This window comes from Aplidium turbinatum, chromosome 17 (genome assembly GCF_918807975.1).
Source record: "Aplidium turbinatum chromosome 17, kaAplTurb1.1, whole genome shotgun sequence".
NCBI classification, from domain to species: Eukaryota; Metazoa; Chordata; class Ascidiacea; order Aplousobranchia; family Polyclinidae; genus Aplidium; species Aplidium turbinatum.
The window spans coordinates 7,152,176-7,172,873 of NC_137488.1; the positions used below are offsets into that span (position 1 = coordinate 7,152,176).

General features: G+C 36.9%; 1 protein-coding gene and 1 long non-coding RNA gene across 2 annotated transcripts in view; both read right to left on the minus strand.

Annotated features, from left to right (window-relative positions):
- Window positions 1-17,872, minus strand: part of LOC145786924 (uncharacterized) — a 37,188-nt gene extending 19,316 nt beyond the window's left edge. The window contains exons 1-15 of the mRNA XM_082598666.1: window positions 17,818-17,872; window positions 16,157-16,310; window positions 15,447-15,529; window positions 14,905-15,055; window positions 14,579-14,661; window positions 13,411-13,498; window positions 8,950-9,035; window positions 8,461-8,614; window positions 7,872-7,954; window positions 7,243-7,396; window positions 6,687-6,769; window positions 6,279-6,432; window positions 5,802-5,884; window positions 5,508-5,661; window positions 4,487-4,569 (exon numbers count right to left, since the gene is read on the minus strand). Of these exons, the coding sequence (XP_082454792.1) occupies window positions 4,487-4,569; window positions 5,508-5,661; window positions 5,802-5,884; window positions 6,279-6,432; window positions 6,687-6,769; window positions 7,243-7,396; window positions 7,872-7,954; window positions 8,461-8,614; window positions 8,950-9,035; window positions 13,411-13,498; window positions 14,579-14,661; window positions 14,905-15,055; window positions 15,447-15,529; window positions 16,157-16,310; window positions 17,818-17,872 (1,648 nt within the window). The remainder of the gene's footprint in view (window positions 1-4,486; window positions 4,570-5,507; window positions 5,662-5,801; window positions 5,885-6,278; window positions 6,433-6,686; window positions 6,770-7,242; window positions 7,397-7,871; window positions 7,955-8,460; window positions 8,615-8,949; window positions 9,036-13,410; window positions 13,499-14,578; window positions 14,662-14,904; window positions 15,056-15,446; window positions 15,530-16,156; window positions 16,311-17,817) is intronic.
- Window positions 13,514-14,385, minus strand: LOC145786934 (uncharacterized). Its single transcript, XR_014291326.1, has 3 exons — window positions 14,251-14,385; window positions 13,845-13,942; window positions 13,514-13,570 (listed from the first exon to the last, which is right to left on the minus strand). It is a non-coding gene; the product is annotated as an uncharacterized LOC145786934 (long non-coding RNA).
- Window positions 17,873-20,698: the final 2,826 nt, after the last annotated feature.

Below are 20,698 nucleotides of genomic sequence, written 5' to 3' on the forward strand. Positions count from 1 at the left end.
TTGAATGTCAGTTTAAATTGACAGAGTAAAATCATCCATTTTTTTCGAAAAAAAAAATATTCATTCCTTTTAAGTTACACCAATCTAAAGCTACCTTGAAAAAATGAACAAAAAAAATCGGAATTAGGAAGATGTAGGTTAAGGATGACTCCTTCCTTCACATAAACTGTAGAACGCCATTACTATTAGAAAGATACAAACTTATTAATTTCTACCTCGGAACAGGCAAGAGATGTAAAAGTATCAAGTGATGTGCAAAGTGAAAAGTCGAGGACTTGATACAGATTTTCAATTACAGCTTGATTCAGGTCAATATTTCAGGTCTAGATTCAATCCCTATTCGAAAAGGGATAGTTCAATGAAGAAAAGAAAAGATTATCCACAAGTTCTCTCACATTGATGATTATTTCCATTGTGACCTTAATTAATCAAAATTATCTTACCCTGTTTGACTAAATTAGTCATTCGGAATAATCCAACGTTGAATTGGAGCAAATCGACACTTCGAAGTGTTGGTCGATTTACGCAAATTCAACGTTGGATTAGTCCGAATGACCAATTTAGCTGGGTATTCAGACGGAGATCACCAGCACAAAGACTCAAAATTCAACCACACCAGACAAATAAATAGAAATGGATTAATTCCAATTCAATACCACAAGCTAACAATCTTTTCTACATTGATCTGACGTCTGCAGACGTTAAATTAATGTCAAATAGACAGACTTTGCCAGCTGGGACATTTGCCTTCCATAATCAATTTGATGCCTCAAGGCAAATTAACCCACTTGAAACTTTTGCCATTCTCTTTGGCGTTTTCACAAAGGGTAGCAGCAATTCTTTCTACAAGTCAGTTTCAGCAAATGCTTATAGAAAAAGTAGCAAGATTAGAGTACAACGAAAAAGGAAGGAGAAAAATTTTCTTTTGTGTATTGTTAGAATGGCACAAGCAAGTTCGGTATGAAACAAGCATAGGACCAAATCAAATTATAATATGTTTAATGGCAGACAGGCAAGCAGGGAAAAACTATAAAAACGGTAGAGTCAGCAACACCCAGCCGGCGCAAGCCTGTTTTTCACTCTTGGCTAGCATTAATTTCTAAGTTCTATTGTTTAACATTTTACTGTGATAATGCCGGTCACAATTTAAGCATTAAGTAATTAAGTTAGCAAACCAATACTCAGGTTAGTTTGAATCAGGGTTGCCAGTTCCCCGGTTTTATCGAAAAAGAGGGATATTTTTGCTTTGGAGTCGCAAAAATATTTTAGCAGTTCGTGGGTTGTGAGCTGATGACTTCATTTGATTTTCAAAGCAACTTTTATGAAATAAATACTATTTTCTCCTAAAATTTTTAGTTTTTGACTTTTGTGCAATGTTTCAAATTTGTGTTAATTTTAGGCTTGTTACGACTTGTGAACAACTAGGCTACTTTTTTGTGGCAATTGGGCTAGGAAATTTAAAAAGTATTTGTCAACTTACCTAGATTGAGTGACAATTTGAGTAGTTAACTGCCTGACAACATTAACTGACAAGTGACTCCACAAAAAAAAATACAATTGTGCGTGCACACTTTTAAGAATTAGCATATCTTTTTTTTAATTACCTAATGTTTTATACTTTTAGATTTGATTTACCTTAAAAAAAAGAAGCAAGTTATTGTTTGTATCATGAAGCTGAAATGTCATGTAAAAGTTAGCAAACGAAGTGCACCTATCACAACTGAAAGGACTCGTGGAGAACATTACAAATCAATTCAAGCAACACTGTTTTTGCTGAAGAAGTCCAGTGATGTAGTTTTCTTAAGTTGCTGCACTGAAAAAGAACGAAGTGGTGTAAAATACAAAGTCATCAACAATGTCAAGAAAATACTTGACAGGCATATTTGTGATGGAAAAGCAATGATTGGTCTTGAAGAACCAGATGTAAATTTGCTTATTGAAAAAGCAAATTCTTTTGATTTGAAATTGTTTTTAGGTGCACTGAGATCAGGTCACTTTGGGAAGTCATTGTCGGGTCCTCATGCGCTGTCATCAATAGAACAAGTCGAGAAGAATTATGTTCAAGCAACGCCAGAAGAGTTAAAGATACTTTCAAGAAAAGATTATTTTGTTCTGGGTATAAACGAGCTTGATCTTTCCAACGGTCGCTTACAACAATTTCATTCAAAGGTATTTGCTTTAAAATACATGACGTCACTACAATTATCCTCAAACAAACTCCAAGTCGTACCAACTGAGCTGGCTCAAATGGAATCGTTGAGCTCTTTGCTTCTCACGGACAATGAAATTAATCAGTTTCCAATGTCTTTGTGCTGCTATGAATCTAGGTTGTGCAAAAACTTGAATGTGCTCAATTTGACTAATAACAAGCTGAGATATTTACCACCAAATTTTTGCAATTTGAAAGAACTGACACATCTGTCTCTTGGAAACAATGATATCAAGGCATTACCACGTCAGATAGGAGAACTACAAAAGCTTCGCAAGCTTTTAGCCCCAAAAAACTCCTTAAAATTCATACCATATTCTCTTGTTAAAATGCCATCCTTGGAAAACTTAGATTTATCTTTGAATCCATTTCTTCCATTCAGGCCTAGTAGCCATTTTTTTAGCCACACTTCAGCTCCGCTTGCACTTCAAGAAATTGCTGCAAGAGTCGTACGAAAACATAACATACTTTATGAAAATTCTTTATCTTGGCCGTTGGTTAGATATCTGAACAGTGGTGTGCAATGTAAATGTGGTGGTACGTATTGTTTCGGCATTCTTAAGTACAGATGGCTGAATGAACATTTGGGTTTATTTATTGACCAAGTTGTAGGTGTGTCTGGGACGTATCACACATACGCTGAAGTTGCGTTGTGTTCACGAAGGTGCATGCTGACCGGAAGTCAGTATCCGCTACCTTAAAAGTAGCGCGCTACCAATACTCGAGCTAAAGTAGTGCGCACTATCGCTACCCTCTACCAATCGATAAAAGTAGCGCCCTAACGCTACTTTTTCCGCTTCTTCTTCAACTGCCTTGCCTGAACATTAGACCAAATATTCCTATAATATGTTGCATGGATGATTGTTTCTGTTTTGTCGTTAAATTGTTTCAGATGAGTTCGCCTTTGTCTGCCAGGTGCCCGCTTTCCAAAAATTTTACCAGTTAAAGAGAGATGCTCCAGTTTTTGCTTTCTTATTACATGGCCGTGAAATTTATATTGTCTGGTTTTCATATTGTTTAACAGAGATCTGGTTTGGTTCACTTGGTGTAAAACTTCTTTAGCCGTTATCTATCCTCCCTTCCCGCTGCTGAAAAGTTGATGGTTATAATTATGAGCAGGGGTGTTGCCAGCACAAAATAGGTTTGTGAGTGGAGGAAAATGAATATTATAGCATATCTCAGATATTCCGTCAGGAAGAGCCGGAAGCGACACACCCAGAAGGGGGTCTGGGAAGGTCTCCCCAACAAATTTTGAGGAAAAACTTTAAAAATTGTGCATTCTAACGGTATTTTCAGCCTAAATAGCAAAACCCTGTCAGATGATACTGTAACAGAGGATAAAAAGTTTATTTAAGTTACCGGTACGAAAACTAAAACAGTTGTAGGCATAAATATACACCTATGTTCAATGGTAATCTTCAGTTGGTCAATGAAAACTTTTCAAACAAAATACAACACAGTATCCCAGTGTTTTGTTTAGCCATAGTTACGTTCCAACAGTGCATTTGGCCACTGCAACTTAAAATGCAATTTGAATGCAGTCGGCCTGTTAGAACTGGCCTGTTTAATGTGACGTGACAAATCAGGCCGTATTCTCTAGTTCGCCGTGGTTCGTAACAAACGTAGGTTTTCTAGTTTTGTTTAGTTAAACTTCATAGTCCTTGACATTGCTATAGAGTCACAGATCCAGTCCAAACAGACTGCCTTGCTCATGCAAATAGATCTAACGGCCATACCAATTCTCTTCAAATAAGTATGTACCTGATAACTGCTTTGATTTTGATGTTAAAATAAGGTACACTTTCTGCTATTCGTTTTATCCGTTAGATCAGACTCAAGATCAAGCGGCGCTGGTTCGGTGTGCGCTTGAGCAACACATTTCAGGGTTGCTCTCCATTCAGCGGCACCTAATAGATGGAATAATTTCCCAGCAACAAGACTTCAACAATCGGAAACCTCACTCTGTCAATCTCAATAACCGGCCCTGCATCAGTGGTTCAAAGCCTCCACAAGTATGCGAAACTGCCAGGACTTAAAACCATAACAAATGTATATGATGTTCTATCATTGCTCGTTGCAAAGCCACAATTCCAAAAAATACGTCCCATCTCACAGGAATACCTATCTTTTGAGCAAACCTGCTAATAGACTACCACACTAGCCGAGCTTCACGTTGGCATACGTATCTGTATAATATATTCTGGTATTTGACTTTGCGCACAAAAAAAATGTAATACTAGTCAAACTTTTTGAGAAGGCTTCATCCAATGCACTTACCCATTCCAAAGCATTCAAGTTGGGATTGGGTATTCCAAGTGATAGCTCTTTCCATCAATGCATGAAGTGTATCATTCAAAACACTGAAGAAATGCAAGAGCAACATGTTAAGAGAGTTGAAAGGTTTTTAAGTGCGTGGCACTGACAAAGCCAGTTGATACCGTCGACAGTGGGAGTTTCTATTTGAAATTGACAAAGTAGGCCGACATGTTTTTTCTTTCAATTTCATTCGCTTTTTGACATTTTCATTTCTTTTGTCGATCCGAAGCATGTTGAAGCATTCATATCCGCCCCGTTAGCTCACTGGTTAAACACCCAGTTTGAACACAAAAACTCAAGATCAAATGACGCTGGTTCGGCTCTCGGGGTGTGCGCTTGAGCAACGCATTTTAAAGACATATCTCCATTCAACACCACCTAGTGGTTGGAATAATTCAAACAACATTTCAACAACAGGTGGAAAGTTTATTCTGCCGATCTCGGTGACCGGTCCTGCGTTAGTGGTTCAAAGCCTCTACAAATATGCGAAACTGTCGGGAATAATCCATCAGAAGCTTTCTCAATCAAAGGATAAAGATACAAACCAACCAACATAACATTTCCTAGACATCGTCAATGCTCTTAGTATTGTTTTCAATATGGCAGAAATAAAAACAAATTGAAAAACGTGTGCTCATACGATGTAAAGCTATGCTAATACACACGCTTTAGGTAGCTTAATATCGACTAGGAAAAAATAGCATTGGTAACTCGATCCATTCAGTGCAGAGTTAACCCTGAGAAGGATAACTACAGTTCGGTTTTGTAATGATGACTCACCTTAGGGTTTTTAACGTTGATAGCTACGCATGAAACTAAAGCAACTTAGTGCATGTTCCGGATACTTTTCTTAATTTAAGAACGACCATATTTTTCACAAGCATCACCAACTTGTATTTTAAAACGTGCAATTGGAAAATAGTTCTTGCACTTTAGCAGTCGCAGTTACCAATCTGAAACCCAGCAATCTGAGATTACTTACTACAAAGTCAGGCTATCCAGATACTGAATGGCGGCTATCGAGAGATTTAGGGGGTAATCATACCCCTCATCTAGGCACCCTGTTTGGTTCCAGAAATACAAGTAGCAATCCATGGAATGGGGCCCACGATAGGAATCGCACCCTGGCGGAAATTCTAAACAAAAATATAAACCGCTGGAATTGAGAAGCACTGTCGTACATTTCAGAAGAGCTAATGCGGTTTTTCTTTACTTGCAAAGCGTCGTATTATTTCATTTTCTAGAAACTTTGCATAGCAAAATAGTAAAAAGTTACCAAGTCCGTAGCAGTCCAGTTGAGCCTGTGAGCTTGCATTATGGGCTTCGTCGCTTATGTTTTGGAAATAACTTCTCAACTCTCTAAAAATATATTCATTGCAAAATTGCACATTCTTGCCCTGGCCTAAACCCGGTACTTTTCATGAGATGAAGTTGTTAACTTATTATGTTGTTCAAAACCAACAGATCTGATTCAAAATCCATTCACTAAATCAGCCTTGACAATGAAGAAAATTTGATTTGGATAACAGTCAAAATTTAAAAGTTAATCTTTTAGCATCAAAATAGCAATGTGGAACTAATTTCGAAATAAAAAAAATACAACCGCTTTTTTTTAAATACGAACATTTCTGAAGTGTTAAAAGTGTTAAAAAATAAAATCTACACAGAAAATAACATCCTAAAAACAATGTTTTAATTTATTTTATAAAAAATAAATAAAAAACTGCTTCTCCCAAACTGAGTTAGCACTCACGGTATGTTGAAGGCATTTAATGTGGCATTTTGTGACACAGAGATGATATCAGGACTTAGCAAACCTTCTTGCACGCATCCAATGTCTGTCCACGCCATCATTTGGCAGGCAAGGGAATGAGGTCCTTCATAGCTTCTACAAGCGCATGGAAACACTGAAATGCAAGTTATTGTGACGACAACAATGTAACATCATTTTAAAACTATAAAAAGTAATAATTATTATCTGTCCAGATTCAAAAGCAAACTGGTGCACACAGAATTTAAATCGGCAGAGCTTAGCTAAAACGTTGAGTGTTAAACGTTAGTTTTCTTGAACCTGAAATATCACGATAACAAAAGCATATTGTACACTGTACAACTGAAATAGGTCAAATAAAAATATAACAGTACCCAAATCAAATCCTACCTATTCCATAGCAGTCCAACTGTGCCTCACCATTTCCTTTGCGTGTTTCATTGCTAACATCATGCATATGGTCCACTACTGTGCTGTGATGAAAAGAAGCAAAATTTGAACGAGATAATCTTCTTGGTTATGAGGCTGCAACTCAGCCAACACCCCTTAACTATAGCAACCAATGCACTGTTTTGGTGCGAGGGTCTGTGAGCTCCACATGTCTTGTGGGTCAAAAAACTGCACAATGATGTATGATGATGCACTGTGCTATTTGAGGTTAACCACAGGTTCAGGTTAACCACATGTTGTGCTTGAACAGGATAACAGCCTATACTGCAATGTGCACATAGGATAATATACATACATGCAAAGTTTTGGCTCGCCAAATCATTGTAACTGATTAGACAGAACAATCTATTACGGGTGACTTGTTTGAAAATAAAGTACAGCTAAAATTTTAAGTAGAGTGAAATCTGAAGTAACATTAATTCGAATCTGTTGATGTGATACTTCTTTATTGATCACTCAGTGATTAATCTACTCGTTCTTGAAAACACACGCTCACAGAATATTCCAATTATCCAATAAGCTTTTCCTCTCCTGGGTCATGTTTCCAGGGTAGTTTCGGCCGACTTCGAGGCAGCCGACGCTTTTCCAAATCGTAAGGTAGCAAGCGACGCTGTGCGGGCCATAGTAAACGGTGCAGTTTTCTGGATAATCTATTGACAGAAATACACTTTGCTAACAAACTGCATTCTCACAAGCAAACGAAACCGTTTGATGTTCACATAAAGAACTGATCAGTATTTTAAGAAATCACAACAAGTCAATTGCACTGTTTTTCTCAACTTTATATATTTCCAGTATTCGTTTGGTTTGGTTTTGAATCTTTATCCTCGGACTGACAAAGCCTTGATTGGTTATTCCTGGTAGTTTCGCATGCCGGTACTTGTAGAGGCTTTTGACGCAGGGTCGGTTACCGAAATTAGCAGAGTGAAGTTTTCCGATTGTTGAAATGTTGTTGCCGGGGAATTATTCCATTCACTAGGTGCCGCTGAATGGAGAGCAGTCCTCGAAATGCGTTGCTCAAGCGCACACCCCGAAAGTCGAACCAGCGCGGCGTGATCTTGAGCTGGGCGCGTAACCACTGAGCTAACGGACGCGGACAGTATCTGTGAAAGATCTACTGCTTACTTTGACCATAGCAATCCAGTTGTGCTTGCTTGCTTTCGTTGTCCGCTCTGATGGGAAAATCGCAGAAAAACTTCAACCCTTCCCTACACAAGCAAAAATGCACAGCTATCGCTCGCTTACGAACTGTAAACAATATCCTTTACATGTCTTAGTTACGTAAGCTTGAGCTTGGAATGTGTCATGCGCTATGACTAATGAAGTAGCCGCTAATATCTCAGCTTCTACTTCGTTTTATAGACGTTAGAGAATTTTTAAGTTCTGCAATGCCCCATCAACCAGCATCCAATCTAACGATTGAACGTAAATAATTAATAGATTCGGCAACTGTATAATTTAACGATGTTGAAAAGTTTATAGATGAAATATACAAGCTTTCGAACATGACTGATTTTATTTGCTTGACATGTATTTGTATAGTATGGCTTGAATACTTGGAGTATTTAAGAAAATATGTTTATAAAACAATACACAAAGCCATTCGCCATAAACAGTTTCAATCGATAAGATTTGTTAACAATTTATTTACCATTGCATTTTATTGCACGAGTTGATATCATGTAAAAAAGATGCAACGTTTACAAAAACATACCGCAAGTTCTTGCTATTAAACAAAGCAGTCTGACTTAGCGTGACTTTGTTCGGGCTATAAGCGCCAGCGTCTAAACAACCTCCTTCTCTCCACAAGGTTTGCTGGCAAGCGAGAGAGTGTGGCCCATTATAGAAGTTACAACCAATCGGGAAATCTACAAGCAAGTACATCGCAGTGATCCTCAAGCAGTTGTAACGAAAACTGCGACATTTTTATATCAAAGACAACAACATGTAGCATTATAACAAACTAGATAATGAAAGAAGCTTACGGTATAATTATAAACAAATTAACAATACAAGAAACAAATACAATACACAACCAGCTGAACCACGTGGCAGCGGGAAAGAAGGGATTAAAATCAAGAAGAATAAACCAGAATTGCATAATATTTCCACAAAGTAGAATGTGGCCAGGTGAACTTAAATTGTCATGTCATGAGCATGATGGTGCATTTCAAGCAATCCATCAAACAGTAAAGTTTCTTACCCATGCCAAAGCAATCCAGTCTTGCTTTTCGGTTGGAACATTTTATCGCGTCCTCGGTTATGTTTTCGACTATTTCCATTAAGGCCCTGAAAATGCAAAGGTTGAGTATTAGGCCTTAAAAAAATTATTAATAGTGTAACATCGTAACTTTACTTTCGCAATTTAACAGCTTTAGCATGCTAGAGGCGATTAAAAAGTCGGAAAAAGCTTGCTAGATTGGCCAATGTTGCATGTAAAAGTTCAAATCCAATGGTCCATGCAGTCAACACGAGTTAAACGGTTAAAAAATCAAACGAATCGTCAAGTACTCTGACTACGTGTTTCTAGGCCCAGTAAAACAACAGTCCGCTCACAAGCAAATTTTACTAAAAATTTCAAACGCCATTTTTGAGGTATTACAACAGTGCATAACCGTATAGACAGCAAGCGCGAACATGACCGTATGTTTTGAAAACTCTGCTTGAGATTAGTTTGAAATCAAAGCTTTTTTCATGAACCACGAAGCCACTATGTGGTTCGATTATTTTGTTAATTTGTTGAGTTTATTCCTTTATCCAGAAGTTTAAATGCCTCTGATGTCAGAGCCATTCCATACATTAGGCCTACACACTCGCGGACATATAAAACAAAATTGAGAAGAATTTAATGGTTAAGAGCAGAGAAGCTCTTTTATTTGCATCAACAGCACATGTGGAAAAAACAATACAAGATTACAATGTGAACTAGGTTGTTTTAATGTTTGCTGATGATGATGGGAGTGGCAGAAGAACCGAACTGGTCATCAAGTCTGCCACACCCGTGTGGTGTCATAGCTTATTTGACATGGAACGGTGTCGGAGTTGAACGCAAATATATATTGTATCATATACATTACAACATAAAAAACAATACACACACGAAATTTAACAGTACAATATAAAACAGGAATACAAGAAGTGATGCAGAAATACAAAATGGCATAGGCTATACATACAACACAGCATACTGGTAAGACAAAAGCGAATATACAGTAATTAGCGAGATACGGTGAGAATAAGTAAAAACAGTTTGATGGCACTATATCAGTTACTTATACCCAGACATTAAGTGCAGTTTTAATTTTTTAGAAAACATACTAATTGTTTGAATTTTTCTTAGCTGTTCCGGTAATTTGTTCCAAGTGTTTGTTCCAAGAAATTTAATTGAGCGTTGGCCAAGCTTTGTATGCATTCTTGGTTTAAAAAGTATATCTTTCATAGCTTGGCCAACTTATATCCTTTCATAATTATCAAATTTCTGACCCCTTCCATGTCACCAACGGAGTAAGGCAGGGAGGGGTTTTAAGTCCCTACCTGTTTTCTTTGTATATAGATGACTTATCGACTGAATTGAATTCCCTAGATGTCGGATGTAATACTGGTTCATCTCACTTGAATCACCTAATGTTTGCAGATGACTTGTGTGTATTTAGTCCAAGTGCTAAAGGTACCCAAAAACTCATTGATGTGTGTGAATCCTATGCTTCTAGACATGACATTATTTTCAACTGTAACAAAACTGTTGGATTGGTCCATCAATGTCGAAAATTTAAAGTTTTGACTTCTCCATGCATGCGGTTGTACAATACACAAATTAAATTTGTTGGACAAGTGAAATATTTAGGTATACTGATTGATGATACCATCAGTGATGACGCAGATATTAAAAGGCAAGTGCGATCTCTTTATGTCGCTGCCAATCAGCTTAGGTCCAAGTTTGGAAATTGCTCTACCGAAGTTAAAAATGTAATGTACCAATCATATTGTATGCCAATGTATGGTTCGCAACTATGGTGTAACTATAAAACTTCTACTTTAAATCGCATACGAGTTGCTTACAACGACTCGTACAGAATTATCCACAATTTGTCGAGATGCGACAGTGCTAGAGTGTATCAGGTACAGAACGACGTGTTAACATTTGATGCTCTATTAAGAAAAAGTTGCTATGCATTTGTAGAACGTTGCAAAAGATCAATTACTCCACTTTTGCGCAATGTTATGTCTTCTGATTATTACTTTAATTCTACATTTTATATTCACTACAACAGTATTTTGTACGTTGTTTGATGTAGCCTGCTTGATGTTGTGTTAGTCTGATATTTTGTGTGATGACTGTTAAAAATTTAAATTCTATGGACTTTGAGTCTGATTGCAAATAAATAAATAAATAGCACCTCTGGTATTATAGTTATGAGTCTCATTACTAGGACGAAAGTACTCAGAAAAAATTGCTGGTAGATTTCCTTTATTGCTTTTATAAACAAACTTACATACTTCTATTAAAAACATGTCTTCGACTTGTAGCAAGTTGCTTTTATTGAACAGAGATTTGGTGGGAATTCTGTCCTTAATCTTAGTGAAGTTTAAACAGCGAATGATGCGATTGTGTACCAGATTTAAAGGATACAGTTCCGTTTTAGAAGCACGACCCCAACAGATGATACCATACATTAGGTGGGAGTGAACTAGAGCATAGTAAACTGCTCTTAATGTCTGGGAATTTACGCACTTTCTTAATCGATATAGAGCACCACAGCTTTGAGAAAGTTTCGTTGAGATTATATTGATGTGCTGTTTCCATGATAACGACTCATCAAATGTTATTCCCAAGTATTTGTAGGTGTTTGTGCGTTGCAAACTGGTATTTTGAAAAGTTATTTCTAGATTTGAATTTTCTCGGACAAACTTTGACCCAAACAACATGTATTTGGTTTTGCTTACATTAATTATTAACTTGTTTGTATGCATCCAGTTTTGAATCATTAGGAGGTTAGAATTCACTTTTTCTTGCAATCTACTAGGGCTTTTATCCTTAATACATAGTAGTGTATCATCAGCAAACAAACGAGTCTCAAATGCAGAAGCGTGATTAAGGTCATTAATGTAGATAATGAACAACAGTGGACCAAGAACTGAGCCTTGGGGTACACCACATTTGATTTCTTCATATTTAGAATTTGTAGTACCAATCTGCACAAACTGGTAACGGCGATTTAAGTAAGACTTTAATAAATTATAGGCATTTCCTCTGATGCCATAATAATCTAGTTTCATTAAAAGGATTTCATGGTCAGCAGTGTCAAATGCTTTGGCAAGATCAATAAAGATACTACATGTAGTAAAACCATCATCGCAATTTTGTAGTAGTTGTTCATAGATATCCGTAGCAGCTAATGTGGTTGAATGTCCACCTCTGAAACCAAACTGTTGTTGGGACAAAACAATGAATTTTTCAAAAAAATTTACTAACCTTTTATGAATGATTTTTTCAAAAATTTTGGAAAAACATGTTAAGATGGAAATAGGCCTGTATTGATCAACTTTATTTTTTACTCCCCCTTTATGAAGAGGTATCACCCTTGCAATTTTATAGCTATCAGGGAATTGTCATAGATTCATTTATTATAGAAGCTAAGATTGGGCTTATGATATATTTCAATCTTTTTATTGTTTTAATAGTGATGCCATCTGGACCAGTTGCTTTTTTGTTATCTAAGCTGTTGACAATGCTTAAAATTTCCATTTCATCAGTATTTGCTAGGTGCAGGGAATTGAGAAGTCTGCCTCTCATCAAGCACAATGGATTAGAAGTGGTTTTTGGAACTTTGGCTGCAAGTGAAGGTCCCACTTGAGTAAAATATGTGTTAAATGTATCACTTATTTGCACCGGGTCGGTTGTAACTTCATGGCCATTACTTAATGAAAAGTTGGTTGCGTATTGTATATTATGTTTTTTGTTTGTACGGCCAGTAATTTCATTTATTATTTTCCATGTGTTGCTAGAGTTGTTTCTTTCTTTGTTTATTGAGATTTTATAATAATTAGGCCTAGAATTCGATTTCTCTTTCACATGAGTAAGCAGATTTCTATATTTTTTGTACTTGGTGTATAAATCATTACTCTTAAAGTTAGTTTTACATAGTTGCTTGAACATTTTATTCCTCGTTTTGATGGAGGATAGAATACCTCTTGACAACCATGGCCTCAGATATAACCGACTCTCTTTTTTGCTAAGTTTAGTATATGGCATATGCTTGTTGGTTTCATCATTAATAATCTGTTCCAAGGTTATTACTTTCTCTTGTGGTGTCATATTGAATGTCATGGTGTTATTAAGAGATTTGGCAACATCATTTACAAACTGGTTTTCATTAAAATTCTTCATACTACGTATCCGGATGTGAGTGTCTTCAGCAGACTTAGAGTAGTTGTCTATAGTAAATTTAGCAGCTACGGGAAAGTGGTCAGTAATATCGCTTTGAATAACAAAGGCCTGAGATTTTATATTGAGAGTGGATTTTGTATAGATATGGTCAAGCAGCGAGCTGGAATGAGATGTAATCCGTGTTGGTATGTCTATTAGGCTATTTAAATCAAAACTTTGCAAAAGAACAGCAAAAAAACAGAACAGCAAAGAAACTAAAAAACTTGTTTAACTAACCGTAAGTTTGAACTGTTCATCAAGATAGTGAGATTGTCTGTAGCAGTTAAATTTTCAGGGTAGCTGCACCCTTCTTTTATGCAGCCTCCTAATATCCAGACCGTGTTGAGGCAATCGACGTGATGGGGGCCTTCATATGATACACAACCATTTGGAAACTCTGAAATGTAAAAAATAACTTTCGGCTAGCAGAATAAAACGATTCAGAAACTCAATTTTTTGAAGTAGCCTATGTCGATTTCTCCAACACATAAAAACACTTTTTATCAAAACCGTTCTTGGTTATGGGTCAACTTTAGTTTGCACAAATCACTTCGCTGCAATGTTACAACAAAATAAATAATCACAACATCAAACAAATTACAAGAAAGGAAAAGATAACGAGATGGAGGGAGTTCTAAGAGGTCACAGCTGACAAAAATCTTGTAACTTACTCAACCCATAGCAGTTGAACTGGGCATGCTCGCTAAGCGGCGTCCTCACGCCAGTACGAGCATCAACAGTGATGTTCACCATGTGGTCCTTCAGTTGGCTGTGTGATAGAGATGAATCATAAATAGATGTACCTACTTTTACATCAACAAAATGCTAATAAACATTCAAACAACCCTCTAGCACACTACAGATCTACAACCACATCATTACAACAAATAAATCTCTATCTATCTACTGAAGACGAGCGTACGCATAGATATTTTAAACGAATGCAGCCAAGATATCACTGTTGACAGACTTATCTAATAGCCTACAACAAGATTTTCAGTATACTGTATACAGTAGTTTTACAAAATGACTAATTGATACACCCGATATTTTCATTTTCCGAGACATGATTCATACCGTAAGTTCATTCGAAGCAAAGAAGCATTTTCAGAAACTGATAAGTTGAAAGGACTTCCATGGCCTTCCAACAGGCACCCTACGCTAAGCCAGTTGGACAAGAGGCACTGCTGGGTGTGAGGTCCTCTGTAGAAGTCACAACCGTGCAAAAACTCTGAAACATTTATAAACGACAAAATAACTGGAATTTTGTAGATTAATTAAATGTTGACAATTTTTTTATATCATTAATACGTTATCTTAACTTGTTTTTACATTCAACTGCAAATAAATAAGTATCATTGGAAATCTTGATACAACAAGCTAACTATGTGGAATTGTGACATACCTATGCCAAAACATTCAAGTTGTGCCGTTGAATTCCCACCAAGAGCGTCGTCTATTATCTCTTTGAAATACAATCGTATTTTTCTAAAGAAAATAAAAACAATACATTCTTTTGTCTTATTTAATGAAAATAAAAACTTTAGCAAAATACTTTTCAAGATTGAAGGCGTGACTGTCTAATTTGTACGCTCAGCTTTCTGCTTTTAGCCATTAAATGCGCTTCAGCCTTTAAGAAAATAATTTTGCACCATGCCTGAAGCTAAAAATACCATTTTAAATTTTGTTTTATTGGCACACACTTGCACACTACACTAAAAAATGAAGCACCGCAAATTCTGTCTGTTTATCGAGCTGGCGAGTTTCGTTGATATGTTCGCATTGCCGGGTCCGTCGTCCACACAACCAACTTGTTTCCATATGGTTCGGAGACACGCAACGCTGTGCGGCCCTTCATAGGTGATGCAGCCGGTAGGGAACTCTGCAATGATCAAGCCCAAAGCTTGGTTGCATTTTAAATGCCACTTTGGTAATTTAGATAGCAGACTTCATAATTTTAACTAATGGTAAAAAATCTGATAAAAAATTGTTGTTAGCGTGAACAATGACTGAAATAACTTGTTTTTGTTTGATGGACTTTGAGGCACAAGGAGCTTTACTAAATTACACGAAACGGTGAGCCTGTTGCTATAATTAATCCTGATCATCTTGCTTTCCAATGCTGGCGATTGCCTAACAGCCTAATATTTTAATTACGTAAAAATTGATTTTGGTATAGCAATAGCATCTCCGAATAGCACATGAAAAGAAATACTTGCAAAAATAACAAAACGATCAAGATAATATACAAGTTGTTACTGAATAATACTCACTTATGCCGTAGCATTCCAGTTGCGCGTCATTATCGTTAGTGATAGCTTTGTCGTAAGAGCTTTGCATAAACTTCTCCACGTCACTATAAAACAAGGTGAAGTTTGCAGCAGGTAGAAAGTTATAGAAAATCACAACTTGCAACTTGAAAAGAAAGTGTCTATGGTAGTGTTCGACAACTAGTGGTCCACAATTTGAAAACTAACGTTGTACAATGCAAGTAATACGTTTGATTTACTTACAGCAAATACCAATAAGCATTCCACAACATACTACGTAGCAAAAACACTTCTCTCTAAATCACTTTTATTTAGTCGTATCCAGGGTTGTGCCGGGTAGCTGAAGACTTAGATTAAGTGGACGAGAAGGCAAGGAAGCCAATCTTCGTGTCCACCCTCAGCCGTCTGAATCACTACTTGTTTGTTTGTTTGTCGTATCCAGGCTTACACCTGGTGGTTGAAGATTTAGATTAAGTGGACGGGAAGGCAAGGAAGCCAATCTTCATGTCCACCTTCAGGCATGCCTTTCAGTGTCCTGCCAAAGACACAGCTGCATGCTCATGAGCGGTGTCGAACCGGCGCCCTTTCGGTTGCCGTTCAAGCGCTCTCACCACTCGGCTATGCACCCGACTCTGAATCACTCAGAGAAAGACTAGGTATGAAGGCAAAATATGTATATTGGATTGATGTAAACCAGTACAAGGAAAACTTACACTAGAGTCATAGCAATGACAGTGCTATTAATGGAAGGAGTGTAATTTTTTGGATTCCCAAAACCCTCGCTTATGCAACCCACACTACTCCAAATTGTTTTTAAACATTCAAACGCATGGGGACCACTGTAATAACGGCAGCCATTAGGAAAAGCTGAAAAACATAAGATTTTAATTAGGTCTAAGCTTCATAGCTAAAAGATGTCCGATAATTTTTCAATACAAAACACTGAGTAGTAGTTAAAAGTAGGCTACTTTAAACACTAACCTAGTACAAAATGAATTCATGTGATGCGCACAAACTTCTATACAATAAGTTACTCTTTTGGTGGGTTTTGAGTAAAAATAAATTCTTCTTGTGATTCACAAAATCTAAGGATTGCTGATTTCATACAAAAAATCAAAGTGGCTGACGGTCTTACTTTACTTCAATGCAACTTAACAAACTCTTGGTGAAACATAGTTATATTTATTAACATCTTTCATTTCTGACAAAAACGAAAGCGACCAACATTTCAGTCAGTTTACATCTTAAATACGAATACAGTAGAAAGCCCAAATCCCTTCAAAATCGTGATTGTTAAGTTAGTGAATTACGTATATTAAAGATTTTGAAATCTTATGTATTTTTCGTGTCGTGGACTTTTCATTTGTCGGTTTTATAACTGAAACTGGTGTCTGTAAAAATTATGAAACCGTGAATGAGTATTTAAGGTAGGCTTCAAAATCAAATTCTTTGCTTTGATTGATTGATTGAATGTTTGTCCTCTGACTGGGAAAGCTTCTTGCAGAGCTTAATCCTGGCAGTTTCGCATACTTGTAGCAGTTTTGAATCACTGACGCAGGCCCGGTGACGGAAACTGACAGAGTTGCTGAAATCTTGTTGCCATCCATTAGATACCACTGAATGGAGAGTAGTCCTTCACGTGCGTTGCTCAAGCGCACACTCAGAGAGTCGAACCTTTTGGCCCCTTTGGCCCACCACAACTTCTCTAAGCAATTTATGTGGACTGGCACAGTTCAGTGATTCCTACCTTGGCCAAAGCAGTCAAGCTGAGCTGTAACATCATGAGAGAGAGCCTGCTCGGTGATATTTGTCACGTACTCTTGCACAACTCTGAAAAAACGCAAAGGTGTTGCATTAAATATTTTTGTCGCTTACCTGCTAATGAATGGAAAAATTAACAATCAACTTTGTTTTCCACACTTTGAAAGAAACTTTAACGTACAAAAAGTATGAAATCAACCTTTACAATAATCTAATGTCCAATTACCGCAAATTAAATGCGTTCAAAGTATCAAGCCTTGTTGACAGAAAATTAAAATCTACAGTCAGGTTGGAGAAAATGCTTGTCCCTGAATGTAGTGAATCTGGATAACCAAAACCTTCCTTGATGCAACCTGCCCTCTTCCATAAAGTATTCAGGCAAGTTGTTTGATGCGGTCCTTCGTACGTAAGGCAGCCACTGGGGAACTCTGCGAATACAAGGCTCCTTACACAGTGCCATACTGATGAAATTATCGCATAAAAACTAATTAGAAACACGCAGTATGGTATACCGGATATAGATCCAAAGTAAAAGTTATTGCAATGCTTTGTGATATTGCTGCGATCCATGTAGCCACAAGCAAATGGTCTAACAATGCAAAAAAAAACTTACTTATTCCATAACATTCCAATTGGGCGTCTGCGTTTCCAGAAAGCGCTGTATTCATAATGGTTTTGAAGTTGACGTGCAACTCTCTGAAGAAAAAACATCAAATTAGACTAAGCGATTCAACAAAGACAAAATAATGTTGTAGAATGTAAAAGAAGTTGGTGCAGAGAAGAAAAAAACCAAAGTTTAAATCAAAATCAGCTCTTCTCAGTGTTCTTACTCGAGTGTTAAAGTCATCAAGCTTGCGTTTTGTGCACTGGACAGGTTGCTGGGGTGTTTGTGACCTTCTTGCAAGCAGCCAGCGTCGTTCCATGTAGTTTGCAAGCACTCAAACGGATGTGGACCTCGGTAGAATACGCAACCATCACGAAACGCTGTAACAAAATTTCCATATTCATTAAATTGGTATGGTACTAAAGCGATAATGCAGGATCAACATGATTGTAACTATCTGAAGACACCGTTTCTCTCTTTTGCTTCAATAAAACCTGGTCTTCATCTTAAAACATCAGGGTCGGCCGGTTGTCTGCAGGAACTCCTCCATCTGTCTCTATAGTTGGCGTCTTCACTTTTTAATTGCAATGCTTAATACAGTACTATGTTTATCTATTCGATGATTACACTATGTTTTAAAGAAAATAAAGGTGATGCTTGAAAGATATAAGACGCTTTTCAATCTTTGATGATTAAGCAATGTGCATAGTTGTGATTTCCAACTGCGTGTTTTTATTTGTTAAACGTCTGAAGCTGTTAAATGGAAACGGACAACAAGATATAGATTCCTTGCTGGTGAAACTGAATAAGTTTAATAAAACTTAAGTGGTAAAAACGTAACAAAAAAACAACGTAAACAAGACCACATTGACAAATAAAAACACAAATATTAGACGCGCAAATATTTTTCCCTCAGCCTCACGCCGGCTCACCGTGACCGAAGCAATCAAGTTGTGACTTGTTGTTTTTCAGTAAAATTGCATTGTCAATGATTTGTTGCATGGAATTGCGCAATTGTCTGAAAACGAAAGTATTGAATTAACTAAGAGTGCAGAATGAATACAACTTTGCCAACAGTTTTTCTGTGAGACCATTCTATTCATTTGTTAATAACTTTCCCTCGTTTTACTTCGTCTAATACCATGACCCTCATTTCTGCCCATAAGTTTTTTCTTTTATTTTTTCGTTCTATACGTTTTGTTCTATCGCATGTCAAAGCAACCCTTCTAACAGAATAATTTGATTGTCAACCAAGGCTACAGATTCGTTCAGCATGATAAAACATATTGAACTCTCTGTAGTTCTGCACGTTAACATGTAAGACATATTAGGTGGACCAAAATCAAAACCATGAAGGCAAAAGCCAAATATCTAACCTACGTCACAGAGATTGTGTGAAGGATGGTGAAAAGCGGAACCTTCGGACCCTTCGAAGGGAGCGGAAAGAAAAGTCCGTCTAAAAAAGAGCATAACCAAAGTGCAAATTTATACCTCAAATCAAGTAAATTGAAGGAATCGTTCAGTGCAGTTATGTTCGAAGCGTTGTTTGGTTTTCCTGGATAAGCTAATCCCTTATCTGTGCAACCCACTCTCTTCCAGATTGTGTTGAGACAATCGACGCGGTGTGGGCCCAAATAAGAGACACAGCCGGTAGGAAACCCTGAAAATTTTGTTGTGTAATGTAAAGTACGCATTAAAATTGCTTTCACATGAATAAGGTTAATAAATAATGTACTTTTTCATTATTAACAATAAAAAAAACGACTTTAGGTATAGCAGAAATAACATCGGAATCGTCGATTCTGAAAACAATATCTAATTATTTTAGAAAACCACAACTTTTGAAAAAGGCCGCTGTAAAATTAAACAACGAAGAAAACGGTGATGGTCCTTATTAACCTCTGCTCCAGTTTCTCGGTGTTATTGAGAATTAAAAGTTACACAAGAATACTTTGTTAAGAATGTCATAAATGGATTGAACATAACGAGTAGACCTAAATGAAATCAGCCAGATTTGGTAACTTGCATAAGTATTGCTAACGAATTCGTTGCCGTAAAAGCGATTTTTTTCAGTACCTTATTCAAATAGCCTGTAACAGAAGTTATGAAGCTAGCTAATCAGATGCAAGAAAGTGTTTAATGTTAAAACTTGCAACTGATCAAATGTGGAAGAAGTAGTCCAAAATCATGCAGTAGCTTGAACGTCGTACATCAATCAATTGCTTACCCTTAATTTTCTCCGAATTATGAGGTGTAGTCCTACTATTAAAGTATGATTATGATATTGAAAAGAAAAACAATTATATAGTAAATTTTACAAGCAAGTAAGTTTAACTTACTCATCCCAAAGCAGTTCAGTTGAGACTGTTCGTCCGACATCAGAGAATTGTCACTCAGATTTTTCATGAACAAGAAAAGTTCACTGCAAATAAGTTTCGCATAATGCTGGGATCTAGCCCTTTAGACGTGATTCTCTTCAGCAAAGTTCGTTCTAATGTTTAACTTTTAACATGCCAAACCTCTAATCCCCTCAATACAACAAGACGCAAAAAAAGTAAAATTTAGAGCTTCAAACTCACACAAATCTTAACATTGTCTTACAGAAGACAAATGTGTTTGACATTAAGTCACTGAAATGCGTATTGAGACAAGTTTTTCGGCATATGCCAAGGATGCTGCATATATACAAACCAGAAACTTACAAGTTGAAGCTAAAAATATTTTGAGTTCTTACTCCAAATTCATTCCACGCAAAGTAGAATTCTTGGCGCCAGATAAGTTGGATGGATGGCAGTATCCTTCTTCAACACAGCCCACTGTCAGCCACATCGATTCTAGACATTGATCAGAGTGGGCACCAAGGTACGACCCACAACCAAGAGGGAACTCT